General features: G+C 36.3%; 1 protein-coding gene across 1 annotated transcript in view; it reads right to left on the reverse strand.

Moving 5' to 3' along the window:
• The window catches only part of cntnap2b (contactin associated protein 2b), a 90,585-nt gene that overhangs the window by 15,395 nt on the left and 50,901 nt on the right, over positions 1-24,289 (reverse strand). Inside the window, 10 exon segments of the mRNA NM_001302242.1 lie at positions 276-494; positions 2,281-2,451; positions 4,173-4,300; positions 6,156-6,312; positions 8,393-8,483; positions 8,560-8,678; positions 15,207-15,326; positions 18,181-18,287; positions 19,138-19,300; positions 21,891-22,040. Coding sequence (NP_001289171.1) covers positions 276-494; positions 2,281-2,451; positions 4,173-4,300; positions 6,156-6,312; positions 8,393-8,483; positions 8,560-8,678; positions 15,207-15,326; positions 18,181-18,287; positions 19,138-19,300; positions 21,891-22,040 — 1,425 coding nt within the window.

Consider the following 24,289-nt stretch of genomic DNA (forward strand, 5'->3'; position numbering starts at 1 on the left):
ATTATATAATGTGCAAGAGTCTTAGGCTAACAAAACTGGTATAGTGCTTAGCACTTTTGCACTGTACAGTATACTGTACGTAAAAAAATCTGTATTGTTATTAAAATCTACAGATACAAATTGATAAAGTGCGTTTTTTTGGATGTTTTCTTTACATCACATTGAAAAAAAGCACAAAAAACACTTCATGACATCAGAAAATCACTAGATATTCAGAAATATAATTCACTGATTAATGAAATTTTAACTGCTGAACTAAATTCCCGACTTCTTACCTACAAACAGCTGGCTGAAGAGCTGCAGGCGGGTGTGGCCCTGAGGCGGTGCTGACCGCGCCTCCCTGTACAGCTTATCCACTCGCAAAACAGCCTCCTTGATATTGCGCTCCGCCTCCACCCTGTGCCACTGGTCGTCATTGAGGGGTGTAGATGAGCGAACGCTTAACTCCACCAGCCCGTTGCCCACATCAAATGAAAACGACACCACTGATGCCGCTGAGAGAAACAGAGATGGTACTGTTAATTAAACTGATTAAAATGATTGTGTCTGCATCAAATCAATTCAATTCTATTTTTTTTGTATAGATCTTTCACTTTAATTATTGTTTCAATGCAGCTTTACAAAAGGTGCACATTAATGTATTACTAACAAATTAGGAAAAGTTAAGGTTATTAGTTACCATAACTCTAACTAATAAACTAGTAACTAATAGCTTTTGACAGTTAAAGTTATTATATACTAACATAGTTAACCTGCAGTTATACGGAATATAATGTCCATCTTCAATACATAAAAAATAAGACATTTTATATACAGAGAAAGCATATTAAATGCAAGTAAAATGTCTACTTTAATGTTTCAAATGACTTGAAAAATGTAAAAAATAAATAAATAAAAAAAACCCTGAAATAATATTCATTTGTCATTAAAAGTAACGCATATGGTTATGCAAAAATGAATTATGAATGGAGAATAAAATATATAAAAGGATCACATTTTAAATGATCACTTGATAATAAACAAATAGTTAAAAGCTAGTGGTTTAAAGGATGGTGGATTCAAAATGAAAATTAATGAGTGTTTTGAAGGCCTGTGATCCTTTTAATGCATCACAATCTATTTATTTTTGTGAATATGATTGAGAGAATTTTTTCCATTTAACTATTATAACTTATTTGCCATTTAACTATCCAGAATGCTGCTGCCAGAATTCTGACCAAAACCAGAAAATCAGAGCACATCATACCTAAGCTCAGGTTTTTACACTGGCTCCCAGTTACATTCAGAATAGATTTTAAAGTATTGTCTATAAATCACTAAATGGCGTAGGACCTCAATTCATTACAGATATGCTCACTGAGTGCAAACCCAACAGATCACTCAAATCTTGAGGATCATATAAACTAGAAATTCCAAGAGTTCGGTCAGAGCAGGGTGAATCGGCTTTCAGCTACTGCACCACCTACTGCTGGAATCAGCTTCCAGAAATGATCAGATGTGCTCCAACATTATACAAATCAAGACTGAAAACACATCTGTTCAGCTAATTACGAACTGAGCTATAAATACGAAACATAACAGTTTATACAATAAAAAATATAATACAAAACGAATAAAAATGACAAGTTAACATTAAAAATGTAAAATAAAATAAGCTAATTATTTTAGCTTACACATTATAATAGTGCATAACCAATAATAAAATAACACTGCCACTGGTTTTTAAACTCACTGATAAATTAACGAAGAAAATCTCAATGCTTAAAGTAAAATGCTTTGAAGTGGGCGTATTTCTTTGATGTGAGGTGTAATTTCAACTGAAACATGAAATGGGCGGAGCATAGAGTGGCCCCTCCCCCTTTAAAAAAACAACCAATGGAGTTTTGTTTTCATAACAGCCTTGCCAGTGAGAGTGGCTGAGTTTAAGTGCATCAAATGAAAAGCAAATGAGACTTATCTTGAAGGGGGCGGGGCATGTCAGATACTAGAGAGCATTTGATTTGTCAGAAGATTTGATGAAAAACTAAAGTATGAGGTGACTTTAAAAAAAATAATTGATCCATTTAGGTGGAAGTGACAAACTGCAAACTTTAGATGTTCATATCTTCCTAATGCGAATTTTGTCACTGTTTCGTAACACACTAGACATCCTTCAGACAAACATACTGATGCTAACATCTAAAAAACTTTATTTTGATTTCATAGGGACTTTAAAGCGCAGTTCCTCACAGTGCTTAAAAGGTAAATCCTCTCGAGGGGAAGTGATAAAAATAAGCTTACAACTGAGTTCTAGGCGAATGAAGTCGGGGTTGCCCAGGTTCTCCAGAAAGACTCCGTGTGAAGCCGATGTCTTAAAATAAAAGGACACATCAGCACTGGTCTCAGCTTGTAAGGTTGGAAAATGAAGATAAGATGCAGGTGTGTTGAAAGAAGCAGCGTTCCAGTAGTGACCTATAAATGAAACACACAGGCAAATCAGAAGAGGTTTGTTTTGGTAACATTTAAAGCAGCAGTGTGTCATTTCTACAGCATTTAAAGGGGTCCTATTATGCTCTTTTTGTACAAGATCTAAAATAAGTTTTGATTTGCCTAGAGTGTGTATGTGAAGTTTCAACTTTGAAAACCAAACAAATAATGTTTTATAACTCTTTAAAACTGACCCTTTTAGGCTTTGATCCTAAATGTGCCAATTTGGTTACTGCCGCTTTAAATTCAAATGAGATTGTGCTCCTTTCAAAAGAGTGCGGAGCTACAAATGCCTGTGTGTCAGCATAGTGGCAGATTCAAAAACAAGACTAACATCATATGCTTAAAAGGAAGAGATCGTCACTGACACGTACAAAAGAATGTCAATCAAAGTGTTTCTGCAGACTGGTGTTATAATGTGTGATTATAAAAAATAAAATAAATATATTTTTACCATTAGAATCTTGTTATATTCATAGACTGTTGCCACACAACTGTGTTTAAACCCATTACAAAAGTTATTTTTGCTATTATAATTAATTATATAGTTTTTATAATAGGTCTACTTTAAAGAAACATTGGAGTTACAGTGGTCGCAAAAATTACTAGCTAAAGATGGTTTTAAAGGTGCTGTCTGTAAAATTTTGACTCTTCTAAAGCTTAAAAATACCAAAATATGTTTGCAGATGTTTAAGAAACATGTTAAGTGAACATATATATCTACAAATCAGTGCTAAAGTCAGTTATTGTCCTTTGCAAATGTGCGTTCCTGGTCAGAATGTCTGTATTTGTTTTGGTGTCTGTACTGTCCTCCAATTGGTGTTGTTAATAGACAGATTAACAACACCATTGTTATCATCTTTTTTTTTTTTTTTTTTACAATTTTCTGTCATATTTTTGTAGGGAAAGGGTCTAACAAGCAAAACTGTAAGAATTTCAATTATTACAAATTTTTTTTTAATTATTACATATGCAAATTTGTCTAACACCCCCAATCATGAAGCAGTCCAGCAGTCAAATCAAGTAAAGGTTTAGTTTGAAAAAACATTCATTATTTTCGGTTTATATATTAGGCCATTTTTAGTTTTGAATTCATTTTAAGATAACAAATCATTTAAAATGTAGATATTCCATAAGGATAAGGCATAGAAAATAGACTGAGTGGTATTAGAAGGTTTTTTATGATTAAAAAGGTGTATTTTAGGATTGTTGGGCCCCATGGGTGGAATTGCTTAGGGTCCCCAAATCACCAAATCCTAAATACCTGTTGGCAGGTATGTATTTTTAGGCACATTTTTGAGGTAAAAATGCTGTAAAATGAGAATGTCTTCAAAAATAATGCCATAAATATGTTATTTATAAATTAACTTGCAACAAAAAAAATTTAATCAACATTTAGTGTAACCACCCTTTGTATTTAAAACCTCTTTTCCCAAAAGCTTTTCAGGTAGGTCTCTTAAAGACTCTTAACGTGCCTAGGAAATAAAATGATGTTTCTGACTGACACACTACAGTAAAAGATAGAAATAACTGACTTGAAACCACTTTTAGCTTAAAACAGTGTTTCTGATATATTGGAACCACCATTGCTTTAACCTATATCATTTCTAGTTGTTTATTTAATCAGACGGAAAAAGTATGTCAAACACGGATATCCTGCTTGGCTAAAGTACATTATAGTTGATACCGTTTTAAAAAGCACTTACGATCTCCTTGGCAGCGCAGCGGTCCGACGGTGAGTTTGGCTTCAGATCCAGAGCGATAAATATCCCCAACCACAACCTGACTCACAGGTAAATGATCCTTATACATCAACATACCAGCATCTTCTTTCCTGGAGAAATATACACCACGCAGAGGATGAATGATAGACCACAAGGGGGCAACATAACATTGCACAATGCAGCAGAAGAAAGAATTTATACTCTCAGAAATAAAGAAGGGATGTATATTTTAAAAAGGTACTAATATATAATAATTGGATACTAATATGTACAATTGAGTTACTAATATGTTTCTTTGAGTTTCAAATAAGGACTGTGTATTGATAAATGACAAAGATACACTTTTTTGGTGTAGTTAGCTTTTGTACCATTTTCAAAATACAAATGGTTTGTAAATACTGCAATACTTAATTTTGCAGTGAAAAATAATCATTAACAAAGTAAGCATATTTATTGTGCATATATGTTAAGAACAGTATTTGTAGCTGTATTTCCAAACTGCTGACTAATGTCTATTAGTAATGTCCGGGCATTGCCACGGTTGCAGTTGGTTCAAAATGCGGCAGCTAGACTTTTAACAGGCACCAAAAAACATGTTCATATCTCACCAATTTTAGCATCCCTTTATTGGCTTCCTTTTAATTTTAGAATTCAGTTCAAGATTTTACTTATAGTTTTTAAAGCACTAAATGGACAAGCACCTTCTTATATATCAGAACTTATTAACTTACAGTCAACTCCTCGGTCTCTTAGGTCCTCAAATAAAATTTTACTGCAAATTCCTCGATCACGACTTAAATTGAAAGGACATAGAGCCTTTGCAGTCGCTGCTCCTCGTTTGTGGAACCAGCTGCCACCGGATATTACGAGTGTTTCTTCTCTCTCTATTTTTAAGTCTAGACTTAAGACACATTTTTATTATATTGCATTCCCAGGCTTTTAATCTTTATTATGGTTGTTGCTGTAATACTTTTATTCCTATTATTACTTTTATTGTTATTTTTACTCTTTTAGAGTGTGTGCTATGGTTTTGTTCAGCACTTTGGTCAGTGCCAAACTGAAGTAAATGTGCTTTATAAATAAACTTTACTTACTTACTTACTATTAATGTAGAGTTAATGCTAAACAAATGATGAATTAACTATTTGCTAATGCTTAATAAATGATTAGATAGCGTGTAGTTATTATAAAGTGTTACCCCACTGACAGTGTATGTTAAATCTGAAATATTAGTGTACTGCATAGTGTGTATAGCATAAGTTAAAATGTACTAGTTTTAGTAGTTGTAAATCAATCAGAAGAGTCAATTTTTACATTCGAGATTATTTTCTGAAATATTTATTCAAGATACAACTATTAAAAAATCTGAAATCTTGAAAAATCTAAAAAAAAAAAAAAAAAAAAAAAAAAAAACTTGCCCAAATTGAGTTCTCAGCGATGTATATTCCTAAACAAAAATTGAGCATTGATATTTACAGTAGAAAATTTATAAAAATATCTTTATGGAACATTATGTGACATTCTAATGATTTTGGTACAAAAGATAAATAAATAATTTTGACTCGTTTAATGTATTTTTGGCTGGTGCAAAAAGATGTCTGTGCAACATAAAACTGTGTGACTTTCAGAAATTTGAGAAGATTTAAAATTAAAGTTTGTTTATGAAATGAGGAATTGGGAATGCAGTATCTTTATACATGCAAAAATATGCTTATTAGCTATCCAATATTACTTTTTTCCCCTAACACAGTATGCAACTCTAAAAAATTGAAGAGACTATTTAAAATTTTTCTAGATTCCTAATTTATAGCTATTAATTTGACTAAAATATTGTTTTTGTTTTAATCTTTAAAGAAAGGATCACATTTCTTCAAAATTGTAAATAAAAATGGTATAATTTAGAGCATGTTTTGTAACCATGTATACAAAAATAAAAAGGATTTGTTATTCTGACCAAACTCTCACCATTGTCTGAGATCGGCATCACAGTTGCAGTAATATCTGGGATCGGTGCAGTTGCGTTCAATACCACAGGCACATTTCTGCACGCCCGGTCCTGAGCCGCCCCAGTAGAAGTGCTTCTCATTTCCCCTGCCGACCCAATATGTGGACGGAGGCACATCTGAAACAAACCAAAAACATCTAAAGGTCCGGTTCAAGTGGAAGTTGCTGAGACTTTTATTTCATTATGTTGACTTATTTCCAACGGAAACAGAATATTGAGTAGTGGGTGGGGCTTTCTTGTTGTGTATCATTTTCTCATTGCAAAGTAACAGTAAAAGGGGCGTGGTTAAAAATATTGTGGCTGAAGCCGTTAAACTGATGTCATCAAAGAAGGATCGCACCTTCAAACGAAGAAGAACATGTTCAGATTTTAATTGAAGATTACCAAAACAAGTGGATTAACTTGCATGGATTAATTGTTCCAACACAGGCTCATTATGGATACGTACCACCATCTACATTTCTAGAGACCACAAAATACATACTAACAGGCAGGGCCGGAGTGGGACTCCTTTTCAGCCCTGCAGTTTCAAGCCTTAGACTGGCCCACTTCAGTGCAATATCTAAATATATATACAGTGCAAAACATTTTACAGATATCCAGTCCTTTGTAACGGTGGTCACACAAAATATGAAAATAAAATATGTACACCTACATAAGTAACCCAAACAGTATTGCATGTCTTCATACAAAAAATGAAAAAAAAACCCCCAAAAAAAACAAATTACTTAAGACAGGTTCGTAACGTAACATGCTAACCACTTTAAACCACAGTATTACTTTCTATTGATAGCTTAATCTTTTTTTTCCCCTTTTTAGATTTCTGATCAAGTTCATTCATTTATTCATTCATTTTCTTGTCGGCTTAGTCCCTTTATTAATCCGGGGTCGCCACAGCGGAATGAACCACCAACTTATCCAGCAAGTTTTTACACAGCGGATGCTCTTCCAGCCGCAACCCATCTCTGGGAAACATCCACACACACACACATTCACACAAACACAATTTAGCCTACCCAATTCACCTGAACTGCATGTCTTTGGACTGTGGAGGAAACTCACATGAGGGCAGGGAGAACATGCAAACTCCACACAGAAATGCCAACTGAGCCGAGGTTCGAACCAGCGACCCAGCGACCTTCTTGCTGTGAGGCGACAGCACTACCTACTGCGGCACTGCCTCGCCCACTTCTGATCAAGTTATGTAAGATTTATTAATGTAGATAAACATCTGATTTTCATTGAGCAGGTGTAATATGCATTTATATAATTTCTTTAATTCTTATATTCACTACAGTGCCACTGTTTGTGGTCGAATGATAGTTACAGCATCATAAACCTGCAGGCTGCATTTTGTTCACGATGCTGCGAGAAAATAAATAAAAAGTGCGGAGCTGCGGAAAAATAATGAATAAAAAAAGTGAGGCTACCGTTAAATAAATAAATAAGTAAATGAAAAAAGTGCCCTTGCAGCTAAAAAAATGGACCGGCCCACCAGGAATTCTCCCCGTCCTCCCGATTAGCCAATCCTGGCCTGCTTACAGGTACATATGGCTGCAGTATTTGTTTTCACAAATCCACCAGAGGCCACTGTTAGCACTTTTTGACAACCCTTAAATTTCTCCCACACATGCCGTTTGCGCATCCTCTTTTCACATAAATCCACTAGAGGGCACAACAACACACACTTCAGCTGACCAGCTTGCTGTCAACTGACTGACTGACTGAACCACACACAGCCTCCTCTAAACCCAACCAATTTTGGTTTTAAAAGCAATCTAGAAAAAGAAAAGCCATGTGAATTTACCATATTTTCAGATTTTACCATGTTCTCAGCCTGTTACCAGCCTATGTGGCTAGCTACTGAGCAAACTGGTAACACTGAAAGTCGTCCATACAGACGTAAGCGGTCAGCAGTAGTGCGAAAAGTAAAAAAAAAGCCATCAGCAGCGTCATCATCATACTGCCCCATAGAGTTTTACAGATGAAATGCAGCCAGATGTACCAGTGAGTACATATTTTGCAGTCTCTAGAAATGTAGATGGAGGTACGCATCTACAATGAGCCTGCACTGAATTGTTCACCTAAATATATAACAATGTAAGCTAACAAAAAAAAACATTGTACATTTAGATTTCACATGAAGTTTAATGCCTCAAACTCTAAACAGTGACATTCTCTTATGAGAGAGATTTACCTGGTGACGGCACCCTGAGCAACTGTGATTTATAGCACATGTATGAAACATGCTGCTCACAGAGCTCCGCGCTGCTGGTGACGGCGTTCACCTGAAATAAGAGCACCACGTTCAGTGTCTGACGTTCAGGAATAGCATCAGTCTAATTCACACTGTAAAAGCGTCACCTGTTCAGTAGACATGCTGTAATTGAGTGTGAGCACAGTCTTGTCTTCGGGTACAGAACCTGCAGACACAGAACTCTGAGCCGGCAGGTCATTGGCTATGGTTGTCCACACTTTGTCTTCTGAAATACATAAAGATACATGTGTACAAGTGAATTTGCAGACACACACATATACATCAGTTGCGTTGTTTCAGCTCATTTTATACACTGTAAAAGTATCTGTTTATTAACAGGTTCTGGATTTTGTGATTCACAAGTGTTTTCTGTTTATTTACGGTTATGAATTGCATTATGGGATGTCGACTTTTGATGTTGAAAATTCAACTTTGCAGTTTAACAAAGTGACTTTTATTGACATTTTCGTAGGTTGAAATAATATAATGTATAAGAAATAATATATATAGAAAAAAGTCTGTAAAATGACAGAAAATGCACTAGCAGTTTATTACAAGGTCTTTGTACGGTAATATACAACACCAACCCATACAAAAGATTACTTTGAACTATTAAAAATCAATAAGTCACTTTTTTTAACTTTTCAATGTGAAAAGTTGCTGGAAAAAGATCAGATCCCATAATGCAGTTCAAAAGCATAAATAAATGGGGGAAAATGAAACCATGAATCATAAAACACAGAAAACTGCTAATTTACGGATTTAAGGATGTTAGTTTGAACAAACCGCGAACATCTTTTTTTGAGTGTACCTTTATGGGAACTTCCCATAGAAATAATTATTCGATACAGTACAGACTATCCTCTCCCCCTACCTCAAAACACAACCCTCACGAGAAACAATCTGCATTTTTTTCATATAAAACAACAACAACAACAACAACCTGTTATATATGAGCTGTTTTCTGCATGGTGACCAAAATGTCCCACAAGGTCAAATGTGACTGGTATTGCTATACTTGTGGGGACATTAGGTCCCCACAACATGAGGAAAACAAGGTACATTAAACCGAATGCTGACACTTGATCTCAAAATGAATATTTACACAGCATTTATAAATCCTAAAGTCTTTTGAAACCTTTTTGAATTTCTTTTTTTTATTAATGAAGATAATTTGAAGAATGTTGGAAACCACTGACATCCATAGGTGGAAAAAAAAAAATACTATGGAAGTCAGTGACCATCAGTTTCCAACATTTGTCAAAATATTCCCAGCAGGTAAAGGACATCAACATGACATCAGATTCACGTTGTACCCCAGTGTCAGGGGATATTGCATTTTGGGTGGAAATGAAAATCAGGTTGACGTCAGACCAACGTCAGTGTCCAACTTAGAACATGCTTTGGATTTTGCTCACTTCCTAACACAAACTTAAAAAAAACAAATGTCAATGCCTAATGATGATACAGCTTGAAGTTGTGTGGATGTTACCACTTTGACGTCAATGAGATGTTGGATTTCGATTGCCATACATGACGAATTAATACCAGTATTTGACGACAATATGACGTTGATTTGAGATGTTGGCTTGACGTTAGATTTTGGTCACTTTCCAACACAACCTAAAATCAACCAAATATCAATGTCATTGTCACGGTTGCTGGTTTGTGCACTTTCCGGAGTGTCTGTTTGGTCACGTGGATTTGTTTTGGTTGTCCTTGTGTATTTGTTATGTTCACGTGCTATGACGGTACTCAGCTGTTTTGATTAGCTCGCCAGCTGAGGCTCATTGTTGTGGCTATATCTGGGCGACGCTTCTAAGTTTCTTTGTCAGTTTGTTGTGTTTGCTCATTGTGTCTGTCTGTGCTCAGGACTGTGAGGATTGGCTGCTGGAGCCGATCCATCTGTCGGTTTCCCTTGCACTTCAGCCCGTTACTCCTCGTGAACCCACACTATTTCCCTGTCCTGTCTGGTTTATTCTGACTGTGTCAAATAAACTTTAAGTTGCATTTTGGATCCTACTCTGAATCTTCATTATTGTGACAGTCATTTGATGTTGTTATTGGACATCAAAATAACATGTAACATTGACGCTGACTAGACATTAAATTTTGGTCACCTGATGTCATGACCTAAATCTAACCTAATATTAGCATCTTATAATGTTGTGTGCCTGCTAGGTTGTGTTCAACAGAAGAAAGAAACTCCTAAAGATTTGGATCAAGTGGAGGATTAATAAATGATGACAGGATTATATCCCTTTAAACATCTATGATTGGATGATCTTTAACACAGTGATTGGTATGTTGTTCTTTCTAGTGTGTTTGGCAACAATTAAAGCCTTATCAATGCAGTGTGCAGCTTTTTGTGTTTAATTTTGTGTTTAATGCAAATAATCATGTTGAATGACATTTCCCAACCAATACTCAAATTTACACACATAAAATGGAAATTGAACTTAACTGAAGGTCTTTCAGATGCGCTGGAGTGGATTTTAGAGATTTTATTTCTCCCCAGCAACGTATGGAAACCATCTTTAGGAGTATCTTCAGTTTTTATTACAGTGTGCATTATTTCGACAATCTTATGCAATGTCACAAAGTTTATTTTCATCAAGACGTGCATTCATTTTTATATTGATAAAGGGAGCATGTGAGGTGATAATGAGGTCAATCAGTAGTCTGAAAATGAAGCATTCTTTCAAAATGTAAGTATCAGGAACCTTCTGAAATGAAACTCACATGCATTTCACTCACTGGCAGAAACATAAATTGGCACCTTCAGTATGAGCTGTCATGTTTTGCTTGCGTAAGGAGCTGTCATTCAAATACTTGTGAGTTTTGACACATTACTGTCCATGCTCTGGCTGAATATTACACATTTCTTGATAACTCTGAGTATGGGAAAAATTTGACGTGACTCTTTTGAGTGCAGAATTGTGACAAATGGTTATCTGCAGTGATTTAAATTTGCAGAAATGTCTATGTGGAGACTGTGATCTAATTTCAGTATTAGATTTAAAACCACATAGGCCTACAGCTAAAGTCAGAATAATTCCCCATCCTATGATTATTTTCGTTTTTAAATACTTCCCAAATGATGTTTAACAGAGCAAGGAATTTTTCACAGTATTTCCTATAATCTTTTTTTCTACTGCAGAAATTATTTGAGAAAATTTATTAGTTTTATTTAAGCTAGAATTAAAGCAGTTTTTGTTTTCGGATGTCTACAGAAAAAAAACATTATAATACAATGACTTGCCTAAGTACCATAACTTGCCTGATTAACCCAGTTAAGCCTTTAAATGTCTCTGTCATAATCACCAGCGATCTAATCCTGACAGATTGCTTTTGTATATGGACTAAAAGTTTCAGTCATGCACTTCACTCACACACCTGGCCTAGATTCCCCATGATTGCAAACAGACAAAGCTGAAGCTCTTCATGGCTATCTACACATACTATTTACACACCTCTCAAGCACACACACATTGCTGAGTTTTGTTATACCGAATTGTGAACATTACCACGTGTTTTCCTTGCCTTGCTGGCTTTGACCCTCGTCTTGTTTGTTTGTTTATTTTGTCTGCTGCCTGCCTGTACTGACATATTGCCTGTGTATTTGACTAATACTCTTGATTTGCCTGCATACATCTGTTTGCTTCTGATTGTGACCTGTCTGTGCTTGCCTGACCATTCTCATAATCTAAAATATATCTAAAATATGGTCAGTAGTCTGTCCTGGCTAAAAGTCCCAGATCAGCAGTTAACTACACATAAACGGGGAGTAAACTCCCATTATAGCAATTTTATTGTAAAAAATGATAATTAAACCATATTAACAAAAATAACTGTGAGCAAAAGAAAGCAGGTGAAACATACCGGGCACACGGTTAATGTTAGGTCTGTTAATAATCTCTTCTAAGAATAATTAAAATGAAAGCAGTGACTGCTGCTGCTTACAAAAAATATGTGTATTTTTTAGATCTTGAGCTCTTGAAAGCAGCAGGACTGTAGGTGCACGATTATCGCTCTTTGTCCAGTCTATTTCAAAGGGAACCAAATTACACTCTTTGGGCTTCCTCTAGGCATGGATGCTTTTTCGCAAGTAAACGGGAGTGCACGCGTGCTTTTTAACAGTTGCCTGCATCACATCAGCTGTTAGCGCGAGTGATCATGCTCTCATTCTGTATTAGCCATTCTTTTGCTCGCGGGAACGCAGTCATTTTTGTCAGTTGTGCTGCTTCTCGATTCTGATATCACATTTGTATGAATATTGGGCTATGCTTAATGTCAAACCCTGCTTTAAAGAAAACTACAATTGAAAAATTATTTCCAACCAGCCAAAGTGGGTAGTGGAGCTGTCTGTTTGAGCTGAAATCGAGTGTTAATTTAGAGTTAATAATTGAGTGTTAATTTAAAGCCCTAAAAACTTCACATTACTGACACTTCAAGTTACTGTAAATACTAGCATTTTGATAAATATCCAGTAAAATACTATGCACTGTCATCATGGCAAAGATAGAGAAACCAGCTATTAGAAATTAGTTATTAAAACTATTAGAAATGTGTTGAAAAAAACCTTTGTTCCGTTAAACAGAAATTGAGGGGGAAAAATACAGGGGGGCTAATGATTCCGACTTTATAAAATAAGTTTTAAAAAGATCAGATTTCATGCAGGTTATGAGACAAACATGTAAGGAAAAAAGAAAAAACCCTAATTTGAGCCACATATTACTGCAGTCAACTTATTTATATTAGTCAATGCAATAAAGAGCTTTTTGTGTATAGGCAGTATGGACAAATAATCAAATAATTGTATTACATTGCTTAAGGGAATTATATTATAGTTTACAGCGCATTCTTACACCACAAAAGCAACAATTAATGCTCTTAGTCAGTTTTGTTGGTTCCAAAGAGGTCACTGATGTGTAAATGTGTGAGATTATGTGTTAATGCATTCATTGTTATGACAATGAATATATTAGCACATGATATGAATACATTAACTGAACTTGTCATGTTCGTGCTTCTCTTGTTGTCGCTGATATAATTGTTTTTCTGGTAAATGTTTAAAAAAATATTTGTAATATATATGTACTTTTTTGTGTCTATATACAGTTGAAGTCAGAATTATTAGCCCCACTGTTTATTTTTTTCCCCCAATTTCTGTTTAACGGAGAGAAGATTTCTTCAACACATTTCTATACATATTACTTTTAATAACTCATCTCTAATAACTGATTTATTTCATCTTTGACATGATGACAGTAAATAATATTTGACTAGATATTTTTCAAGACACTTCTATACAGCTTAAAGTGACATTTAGAGGCTTAACTAGGTTAACTAGATTAACTAGGCAGGTTAGGGTAATTAGGCAAGTTATTGTATAATAATGGTTTGTTCTGTAGACTATCGAACAAAATTTTGCCTAAAGGGGCTAATAATTTTGTCCTTAAAATGATGTTTAAAAAAATTAAAACTGTTTTTATTTTAGCCGAAATTAAAAAATAAGACTTTCTCCAGAAGAAAAAATATTATCAGACATACTGTAAAAATGTCCTTGCTCTGTTACACATCATTTGCTAAATATTTAAATGAGAAAAAAAAAATTTAAATGGGGTCTAATAATTGTGACTTCAACTGTATGTGTGTGTTTTGTGACATAAAGGACTCACATATTTGTTTATGACATAAGCATGGCAGGTGTTATAAGACAAAGTTGACTTATGAGGACATTGTCCATACTCTCATTTTTTAAAAAGCATCTAAATCATAAAGAATAATTATTGTTTTTAGAAAGTAAACATGAACACATTGACCTGGGTTTGGGGATAGGGTGATAGAAAATAGTGTGTACAGTGTCAAAACTATGGAAACCTATGTAATGTCCCCACAATTCACAAAAACAAACGTGCATGTGTGTGCTTTATTTACTTTATATATATATATATATATATATATATATATATATATATATATATATATATATATATATATATATATATATATATATATATATATATATATATATATATATATATATATATATATATATATTATGTCATATATAAATTGTATAATTGGCTGCACAGTGGCTCAGTGATTAGCACTATCGCCTCACAGCAAGAAGGTTGCTGGTTCGAGCCTCAGCTGGGTCAGTTGGCATTTCTGTGTGGAGTTTAAATGTTCTCCCGTGTTGGCAGGGGTTTCCTCCGGGGGCTCCTGTTTGCCCCACAATCCAAAGACATGCGCTATAGGTGAATTGGGTAAGCTAAACTGTCTGTAGTGTATGTGTGTGAATGAGAGAGTATGGATGTTTCCCAGTGATGAGTTGCAGCTGAAAGGGCATCTGCTGCATAAAACATATGCTGAATAAGTTGCCGGTTCATTCCGCTGTGGTGACCCCTGATGGGGACTAAGCTGAAAATAAAATGAATGAATGAATATAAATTGTAAAATGGGCGGCACAGTGGCTCAGTGGCTAACACTGTCTCCTCACAGCAAGAATTGGCCGTAGTGTATGAGTGTGTGTTTGAATGTGAGAGTGTATGGGTGTTTCCCATTACTGGCTTGTGGCTGAAAGGGCATCAGCTGTGTAAAACATATGCCCGAATGGTTGGTGGTTCATTCCGCTGTGGTGACCCCTGATAAACAAGGGACTAAGCAGAAGGAAAATGAATCTAGCAGTATTCAGGTAGACTGTCCACCTTCTACATTAGTGAATTTGTAAGTGTTTCTTGTTTCTGACCCTTCATGTTGCAGGTGACTCTGAACGGCTCCAGGGATCCGCTGCCATCCGGATCGATCCAGTATGTGTCCGAGCTTCGGCCCAAGTGTTTGTACTCCTCGCAGGACTGCTCATACACAGCTGCAGAAACACACAGAGTAAGCATCAAAACTGCCCCTGCAGCAAGAAAACCCACCACGCCAGTCAGCTAAATAAATAATGCACAAACACAAGTAAATCTTGCACATGCCAAATCCAAACAAAGTAATCTATTATGTAAAGATTCAAATCGATATTCAAAAAAAAGGTATTTGTGTCGACTACAAAATATAAGGCATCAGTTTATTTCTTTATAACACTGTATGGCAGTTATTGATCTGAACTGGTTGGATACAACATTCCAGAAAATGGCACGGTGGCTCAGTGATAACTGTCGAATGACTTTCTCTGTCTCTTAAATATTAATAATTGAAATAAATTACCATATAAATATACATTTGACCACCCCTATAACGGTTCCTACCATTGTGAATGTATAATCGTGTTATATAATGTAAAAAAGTGTTAACAACAGGACACTTTTCTCATAACATAAGTGTTTGTCTTTACATTACCTAAAAGTAAAGTTAATTTAGATGCTTTGTTAGTATAATTTGACCTACAGTAACCTCTAAAATGGCTAACTAGGTTACTTTAGGCAAGAATACACAAAATATTAATCAAAACACTAAAAACTTAAGTACGTTTCATTCATAAATAAGATGTAATTTAAATAAATACATAAATTTGATTCACTGAAGAATGTATTGCATAATCTAACATTACAGAAGAAGTTATTATATTACTTCAAGCTACTAAAATGTCAATAAAAATCACTCTGTTAAAACTGAAGAGTTGAATTTTCAACATCAAAACTGGCCAGAGCTGAGATAAAACTCCCATAATGCAATTCACAACTGTAAATAAACAGAAAACACGTGTGAATCACTAAACACAGAAGCTGTTAACTAACAGGTATTTTTTTTACAGTGCAGTGTTGGTTAGCTACTTCAAAAAAGGTAATTGATTACTAATTACTAATTAGATCCTCACAATTGTGTTTAAATTTCTTTTCTAATTACTTTATCTGAAAACTAAATTAATAAGTAATTTACTTCCTTGACTAAATCTACATAAATCACAATGTCTGATTATGGAATTACATTTGTGTCAAACAGGATATTTTAGGTTTAATAATACTTATATAAACAATATTAGTATAAAATCTCAAAACATTTTACCATACTTCATACATATCATTAATTGCCATCAATTTACATTTAACTTTTTTTTAAGCTTGTGCAGTTGGACAAATAAAACTTTCTTTGATTGAAATATTTTGTTAAAATGCACAATATCGGAATAACAAAACATTACTATTTAAAATGACTCTTTCCTGAATTAAAATGATTAATTGCTGAATTAATAGCATTTATGGTCATGCACTAAACTCTTTAGTGATTTTTTCTTAAGCATATGCACTTATCTTGATAAAAGATACATGGTTTTAGTTTCAAAATAGAATTAATCTGCAAAATATGTATTACTTTGCTTCTCTGAATTGAATTATATGCTTACTAGAGATGCATGAATGGGCTATTATTTTATCTGCAATCCGCAACAAAACTCATCATCCGTCCGCCATCCATCCGCACTAACATTTTTGACCAAATTTTAAAACCGCACCCGCCCGCCATCTGCTGACTGAGCTCTTTATTTGAATGGCTTATTCATTTACATTTACATTTAGTCATTTAGCAGACGCTTTTATCCAAAGCGACTTACAAATGAGATAATAATAATAATAATAATCCTTTTTATTATTAAATGAATGTTTCTTTATTGATTATTAGAAAATAGAGAATGACTTTAATGACATGCAGTTAATCCAAACGTGCAAGTCAAATCCAGCATTAATTGACGCTTTGAAGTGACGCTAAACAATACGAGGACGTGTCGTTTCACTTGATTCAATTCCTCTGTCCTTAAGTCTTTTCCTTGCCTCCTTCCCTCGCATCCTATAGGGGTGGAAAGACGATGAAAGAAAGCAAGGAAAGGAAACGAGGATACACAAATAAGAATTGAGAAGCACCCCTATAAAGCTCTCAGAATATCAGCAGTGAACTCCGTCTCCAATTGGCGCACAGGGACAAAAATAAATAAATAGCCTAAATTAAACGCACTGTACTGTACAATTTTTTTTATTATTATTGTAGCCTAATAGAAAACGCATTTTGACACATCATTTCAACATTCAGACGAGAGCGCCTGGCCTCAATGCGCCCTGCTGCACTGCAGGACCGCTCGCTCGCAGCACTTGTTGCTGGAATGCATAGAATTCTCTTGGCAAGGAGCTGTAGTCGTGGGAATGACTGGCCTTGTTTCTCCTAAAAGGAAGTAGATTTTCCTCTGCTGATCCGTCTATACGGAAGTTTGTTGAGGAATACTTCTGTACTTCATCCAGAATTAGTGTATCCGATTCCTCCTCTCATTCTGTGAAGTCAGTCCTAGGCTTTTTCGTTTGTGCGCCAGCTATGTGTACAAAAACAGTACAACCGCCCACCATCCACCCGAATTTAATTAAAATTTTATTTTTCGTCACGTTATCCGCCCGATCCCGCGGCTGTAACCGCCATCCGCGCATCTCTAATGCTTACAGCAAGAAGGCCGCTGATTCGAGCCTAGGCTGGGTCAGTTGGCATTTCTGTGTGGAGTTTGCATGTTCTCCCTGTGTTGGCGTGGGTTTCCTCCGGGTGCTCTGGTTTCCCCCACAGTTCAAACATATGTGTTATAGGTGAATTGGATTAAGTAAATTGGCCGTAGTGTACGAATGTGTGTGTGAATGTGAGAGTGTATGGGTGTTTCCCAGTACTGGGTTGCGACTGGAAGGGCATCAAGGGCATCGTTGTCAGAATAAGCTCAGATGAATGTGTGTGTTTAGATTCGAGATGCTTACAGTTGTGGCAGGTGGCGCCAGAGTATCCAGTGCCCTCACAGGCACACTTAAACGTGTCCTCAGTTTGAGAACACTTGCCTCCATGTTCACAGTGGTTTGGGACACACCTGGAGACACAGAGAGATTAAATGTGAAATTAAAAAGAAGCTGTCATAATATTTCTTCTCTTTTGTGATGTGCTTCTCTGGTACTGACTTAACTAATGTATATGCATACATATCCTATCATAGCATCCTATAGAAAATATTCTGTACACATTGATGAATTCTGTGTAATTTATTAACATTGTATTTCAAAAAATATATTTCTTTGCATTAAATATACATTACCTGGGACTATTTTGAGTTGCCACTTCTTCTGACGCAACACCAGTTGAGAAGAACTACACTGACTCATTGCCCTGCTTGATAATCTGCCCTGCTTTGTAAGTCTGTAAAGCTTCATTTTGGCAGTTCTTAAATCCTGTCTGCAGGAGTATCAGATCAACGGAGAGGTTCCCCTGATCCTGCATGTTCCTGATCAAACGGGGCAGGACACGTGACAGAGCTTTGAGGAACTCCTGCTGAAGTCAGTCAGATGTAGCTTACATAAGCCGCTTCACAGCTCTGAAACTTCCCTCTAATAAAGCAATCAAGGACCCCGACTCAAGGAACAGCGCTTTTTTACAGAGACTGAGCAAAAATGACAATCAAAATACAGCGGCGGCTTTGATCAAAGGCAAGCATCTGTTCTGCATTAGTTTGCGCAGTCATTTGTTCATGCATGAATATGGATACGCGCAGGGGCTTGACTTTATCGCGAAGGGACGTGACATTACCATATGAAAAGCAAAGCTGTGAGGAAAGCGCTTGTTGACTTTTGCAAAGCAGAATATGCATAAATTGGTCACATTTTTTGAGTAGTTGTATGCAAATTTACATCTGGCCTCTCTATCGGTCTACATTGAGACTGAATTACCTGTCTATGATGGCGCACATATCCAGGCTGACGTTCTCGAAGCTACCCAAAACGCCTTGCTCCACAGACTGCAGGTCCATAAACTGGTCGTCCACATGAATGAGCTGCATGCAGCCCTGAAATGAGCGCTGTGATGGAGAAAGATCAGTCCGTGGGAAGTATCCTGCACATGGAGACAAGAAAAACTTGAAATCTCGGTGCAGGTTAAACATTGTAGAACGTACAACCCCAAATGGGACAGTATAGAAAACACAAATAAATAAAGAAAGTAGTGATTTCCAAATTTACTTTGGCTTTTTGTCTGGTCAACTTCACTTCATTTGTAAATAAACCCTCTTTCCTATCATTCAGACCTGCTGCAACACATTCCAAAAAAAGTTGTGAGAGGAGCAATTTCGGGCTAGTGTAGGGGTGGCCAACCCTGTTCCTGGAGAGCCACCTTCCAGCAGATTTCAGTTGCTACCCATATCAAACACACCTGAACCAATTAAGTAGGACCTGAACACCACGTGATAATTACAGGCAGGTGTGTTTTATATGGGTTGCAACTGAAATCTGCAGGAAGGTGGCTCTCCAGGAACAGGGTTGGCCACCCCTGAGCTAGTAATTAGGTAAGTTGGTTAAATAATGATGTGATGATTTACAAAAGCAGCATCTAAGAAGGGTCTAGACCAGGGATGGCCAACCCTGTTCCTGGAGAGCCACCTTCTTGCAGATTTCAGATGCAACCCATATCAAACACACCTGCCTGTAATTATCACGTGGTGTTCAGGTCCTAATTAATTGGTTCAGGTGTGTTTGATATGGGTAGCAACTGAAATCTGCAGGAAGGTGGCTCTCCAGGAACAGGGTTGGCCACCCCTGGTCTAGTCCTTTAGGAGCAAAGATGGGCTGAGGATCACCAGTTTGCCAACAAATACTTCACCTTCAACCGTGCATAACCCAATTAAAAGATTCAAGATATCTGGAGGAATTTCAGTGCGTAAAGGAGAAGGGTGCAAGCCTAAGCTGAACAACCATGATCTCTGATCCCTGAGGCGGCGCTGCATCAAGATTCCTCATTCATCTATAAGCCATATCATCACATGGGCTCAGGATCGAAATTTATGCTCAACTTCGACTATCGAATCAAAAAATAGAATCATCGATGCTGCCACGCCCCCATGTCACGTTAGCTTAGCTTGCCAAGCGGGAAAAAAACATGCTTGTTGAAGTGCTTGTTAAACTGCAGACGCAGGAGACCCGTCGACAGAACTTAAACCCTCTCCTCTTTCAATGAAGTCGCCGGTGTGGAAGTATTTTGGATTTCCAGTTAGTTATGTTGACAACGTTCGTGTTGTTGACAAAAAAACACAGTTTGCAAGCTCTGCTATGTACGTATTACGGTTGGGATGATAGACGATGGGCGCATCGAGATCCTCCGCCCCGCACCCGTTGCAAATCCGCTCGGGAAAAATACACACTCAGGCCCTGTTTACACTGTCTTTGTTTTTAAATGGCATTTTAGAACGACAACGATCCACATCCACACTGGCGTGTAGCATTTCTGAGCAGCCCTCCTTCCTCACTACTGCTGAAAACGCACATCACGTGACCACACACACTCATTCAGACACAGACGCACACACATTGTCATGCGCTCGAGACAGCGGGTCAAGGCAGTCAGCGGGTCAGTAGACTGCTTCCATCTTTTACTTTCACACAAGTACTTAGTCATTTTAGCGAACACCTCAGATACTGTTGGCTGGTTTCTGTTGGTTGTGCACCTTTTTTACCGACGCCATTATAACAACACAGATCACTGCCAATTCACTAGTCCCGCAGAAAAAAGCGAATGACAGGTGGTAATTATGTGTCTAACTTGCCTTTATTCATTTACTGCATGATTTATTTATGGGTAAAACAAAGACCATGCAGGTCAGGTAGTTTAAACGGTAGGCTACAAATAATAAATTCGTTATTAATTAATTAATTATTCATAATCGAATATCGAATCGAATCGTGAGTTTAGAATCGAAAATGTAATCGAATCGAGGATTTGGAGGATCGTGACACCCTTAAGTATTACTATACATAGCTACATCCACAAATGCTAGTTAAGGAAGCCCTATGTTAACAGTGTCCAGAAGCGCCATCGACTTCTCTGGACTCAGAGGCATCTGAGATGGAGCATCACTCAGTGGAAACCTGTACTGTTGTTCAGATGAATCAGTATTTAAGTTGCTTTTGATGATATATGTGAAGGACTGGTGACCCAATCACCGATAATGATTAGCTGCTAACAACAAAGTGCGTCACCTAACCTCTTGTCTACCTCTCGGACTACACAGTCACACATACGCCGAGTTTGGCCAGGCTGAGGATTAAAGCTAATAATATTTTAAATTATGTCCAATATTCTACACGAATCAATCGTTTTAAGACCTCAGTAAGGCATCAGGAGCCACTTTATTGATTAAGACTTATGTATGTGTTTATTTTGAATCTAAAAAAACTAATACCATTCACTGACATTATATGAATAACCACGATTCAGCTGGATTCAGCTAAAAATCTCTTTAATGTTCTACTGAAGAAATAAAATGGGTGAGGATATTAACATGAAATCTTCATATTTTGGGTGAACTGTCCCTTAAACAGCACTTGGGTAATATTTGGAAAACATTACAAATTTCACAGGAGGGTTCATATTTTTGTCTCCAACTGTATTAAAATGATTACCATTCAAAAATAAATGCTGATGATTCACTTACCTCCGAAAAAATAATCTCCTCCAGTCCTGATCTGCATGGGCAGAGCAGCTCTCACGGTGGACATCTCGTCTCCATTAATGGTCAACATGGCAATGCTCTCTAGTGCCAGAAAATGAACGCTGTGCCACTGTCCATCATTTAGACCAGAGCCTGCACAGACAAATGGTTAACCTGCATGAGCAATCGTCAGTTTATTCCTATGCAGTTTTCTGTGTGTTTTGGATACTTGCTAGAGGAAGGAAAAGAAGTTCTGAATGCATGTGATGCTATGCTAAAGTGATGCGAGAATATTCTTAAAGTTTGAAGAAGAACAAGCATTTTTGAGTAGGCATTCAATATGAATCATTGGGATGCTTATGCTACAGTTTTTTTGTGTATGTGTATATATATATATATATATATATTAGGGGTGTAACGGTTCACAAAAATCACGGTTCGGTTCGATACGATACAGTTGTGTCATGGTTCGGTTTTCGATACAGCAAAAAAAGAAAAAAAGAGGATTTCTATGATTTAATTTTTTTGTATTAAAACTAACATCATAAAAGTATGATACTGTTTTTTTTCTTTTACTTTAAACAATGATAGAGCTATACTTTCGGGGTTTCTGCTTAGTAGCAAATAAAACAAATCCTTCTTTATACTCAAACCCAAAAAGCTGCTTATAAAAAAAAAAAAAAAAAAAATATATATATATATATATATATATATATATATATATATATATATATATATATATATATATATATATATATATATATATATATATATAATAATTCCTTACATTTATATAGCGCTTTTCTGGGCACTCAAAGCGCTTTACACACAATGGGGGGAATCTCCTTATCCACCACCAGTGTGCAGCATCCACCTGGATGACACGACGGCAGCCATTTTGCGCCAGACCGCACACCACACACCAGCTGATTGGTGGAGAGGAGACAGCGATGAAGCCAATTGGAATATGGGGATGGTTAGGAGGCCATGATGGACAAAGGCCAGTGGGCAGATTTGGCCTGGATGCCGGGGTTAAACCCCTACTCTTTTCGAAGGACATCCTGGGATTTTTAACGACCACAGAGAGTCGGTACCTCGGTTTAACGTCTCATCCGAAAGACGGATATATATATATATATATATATATATATATATATATATATATATATATATATATATATATATATATATATATATATATAATATTGTAGCAGTTAAACAAATAAAAAGAAAAAAAATATTTAGTTTTTATATGGAGCTCAGTTTCAATCAATTTTTAAGTATTTTTTTTTATTTTCAGAAAGATGAGTGTCCACCTTTTCCTAAGCACAGATCTGCTTGATTTGACTGTCACCTGCCATTTCAGTACATCTGAAAGCAGGAATTATCTGACTGAAATGGGCTTATGAAGGAATATTGTAATGGGCTCTATTGCATTTAATATTTTCTTAAAACCCGACATTTTCGGATTCTCTTTTTGAGATCTCTCAGATGTTTTTTTTTCCACCACTCTCTTGGTAGCGGTGATGGTGCGCGACATATCTAAAAAGCGGTGGGGGCGTGTGCGTGCAATGTATTTAAGGACTGGGGAGGGAGACGTGCGATTTCCAGAAGATTATCATTCTTTTGCTGGCATCCAGGAGTCTCCTGAAGCTTCCGGGAGACTTGAGATGTCTGGGATTACATTAGGTTACTCGCTATTTTGCAAGCTATTGTAGTGTATCTGCAGTAGTGTTTGGAGGTTGGCTCTTTTGTGTCGGGGGTCCAGAGTTGCTGGGGCAGCAAGGCTGACACAGAAGCTAGTAAGATTGCTAATGAGTGCATGCTTTATTAAAGTGATATTCTGAGTTCAAAAGCGATGGTCTACTGTTTAACATGACAGCGGGGGAAGCATGTTGTATGCCACGTCATTTAGGATGCCATGTTGAGCGTTGTTGCACTGAAAACATTATATTTTGTACTTATTCCCTTTTATCTGTTTAGATGTTAGTCTGAATTGAATCTTTCGGTTTGTAATGCGCACTGAACCGAAAGTCTCGTACCGGATGGTACAATATGAATGCGCGTATTGTTACACCCTTAATATATATATAATTCTGACTTCAACAATATATATATATATATATATATATATTTATATATATATATATATATATATATATATATATATTGTTGAAGTCAGAATTATTAGCCTCCCTGAATGATTAGCCCCCCTGTTTGTTTATTTTTTTTCCCCCAATTTCGGTTTAACAGAGAGATTTTTTTCAGCACATTTGTAAACATAATAGTTTTAAAAACTCATTTCTAAATTTCTAATAACTGGTTGATTTTATCTTTCCCATGATGACAGTAAATAATATTTGACTAGATAATTTGCAAGACACTTCTATACAGCTTAAAGT

The sequence above is a fragment of the Danio rerio genome, chromosome 2, assembly GCF_049306965.1.
Source record: "Danio rerio strain Tuebingen ecotype United States chromosome 2, GRCz12tu, whole genome shotgun sequence".
NCBI lineage: Eukaryota > Metazoa > Chordata > Actinopteri > Cypriniformes > Danionidae > Danio > Danio rerio.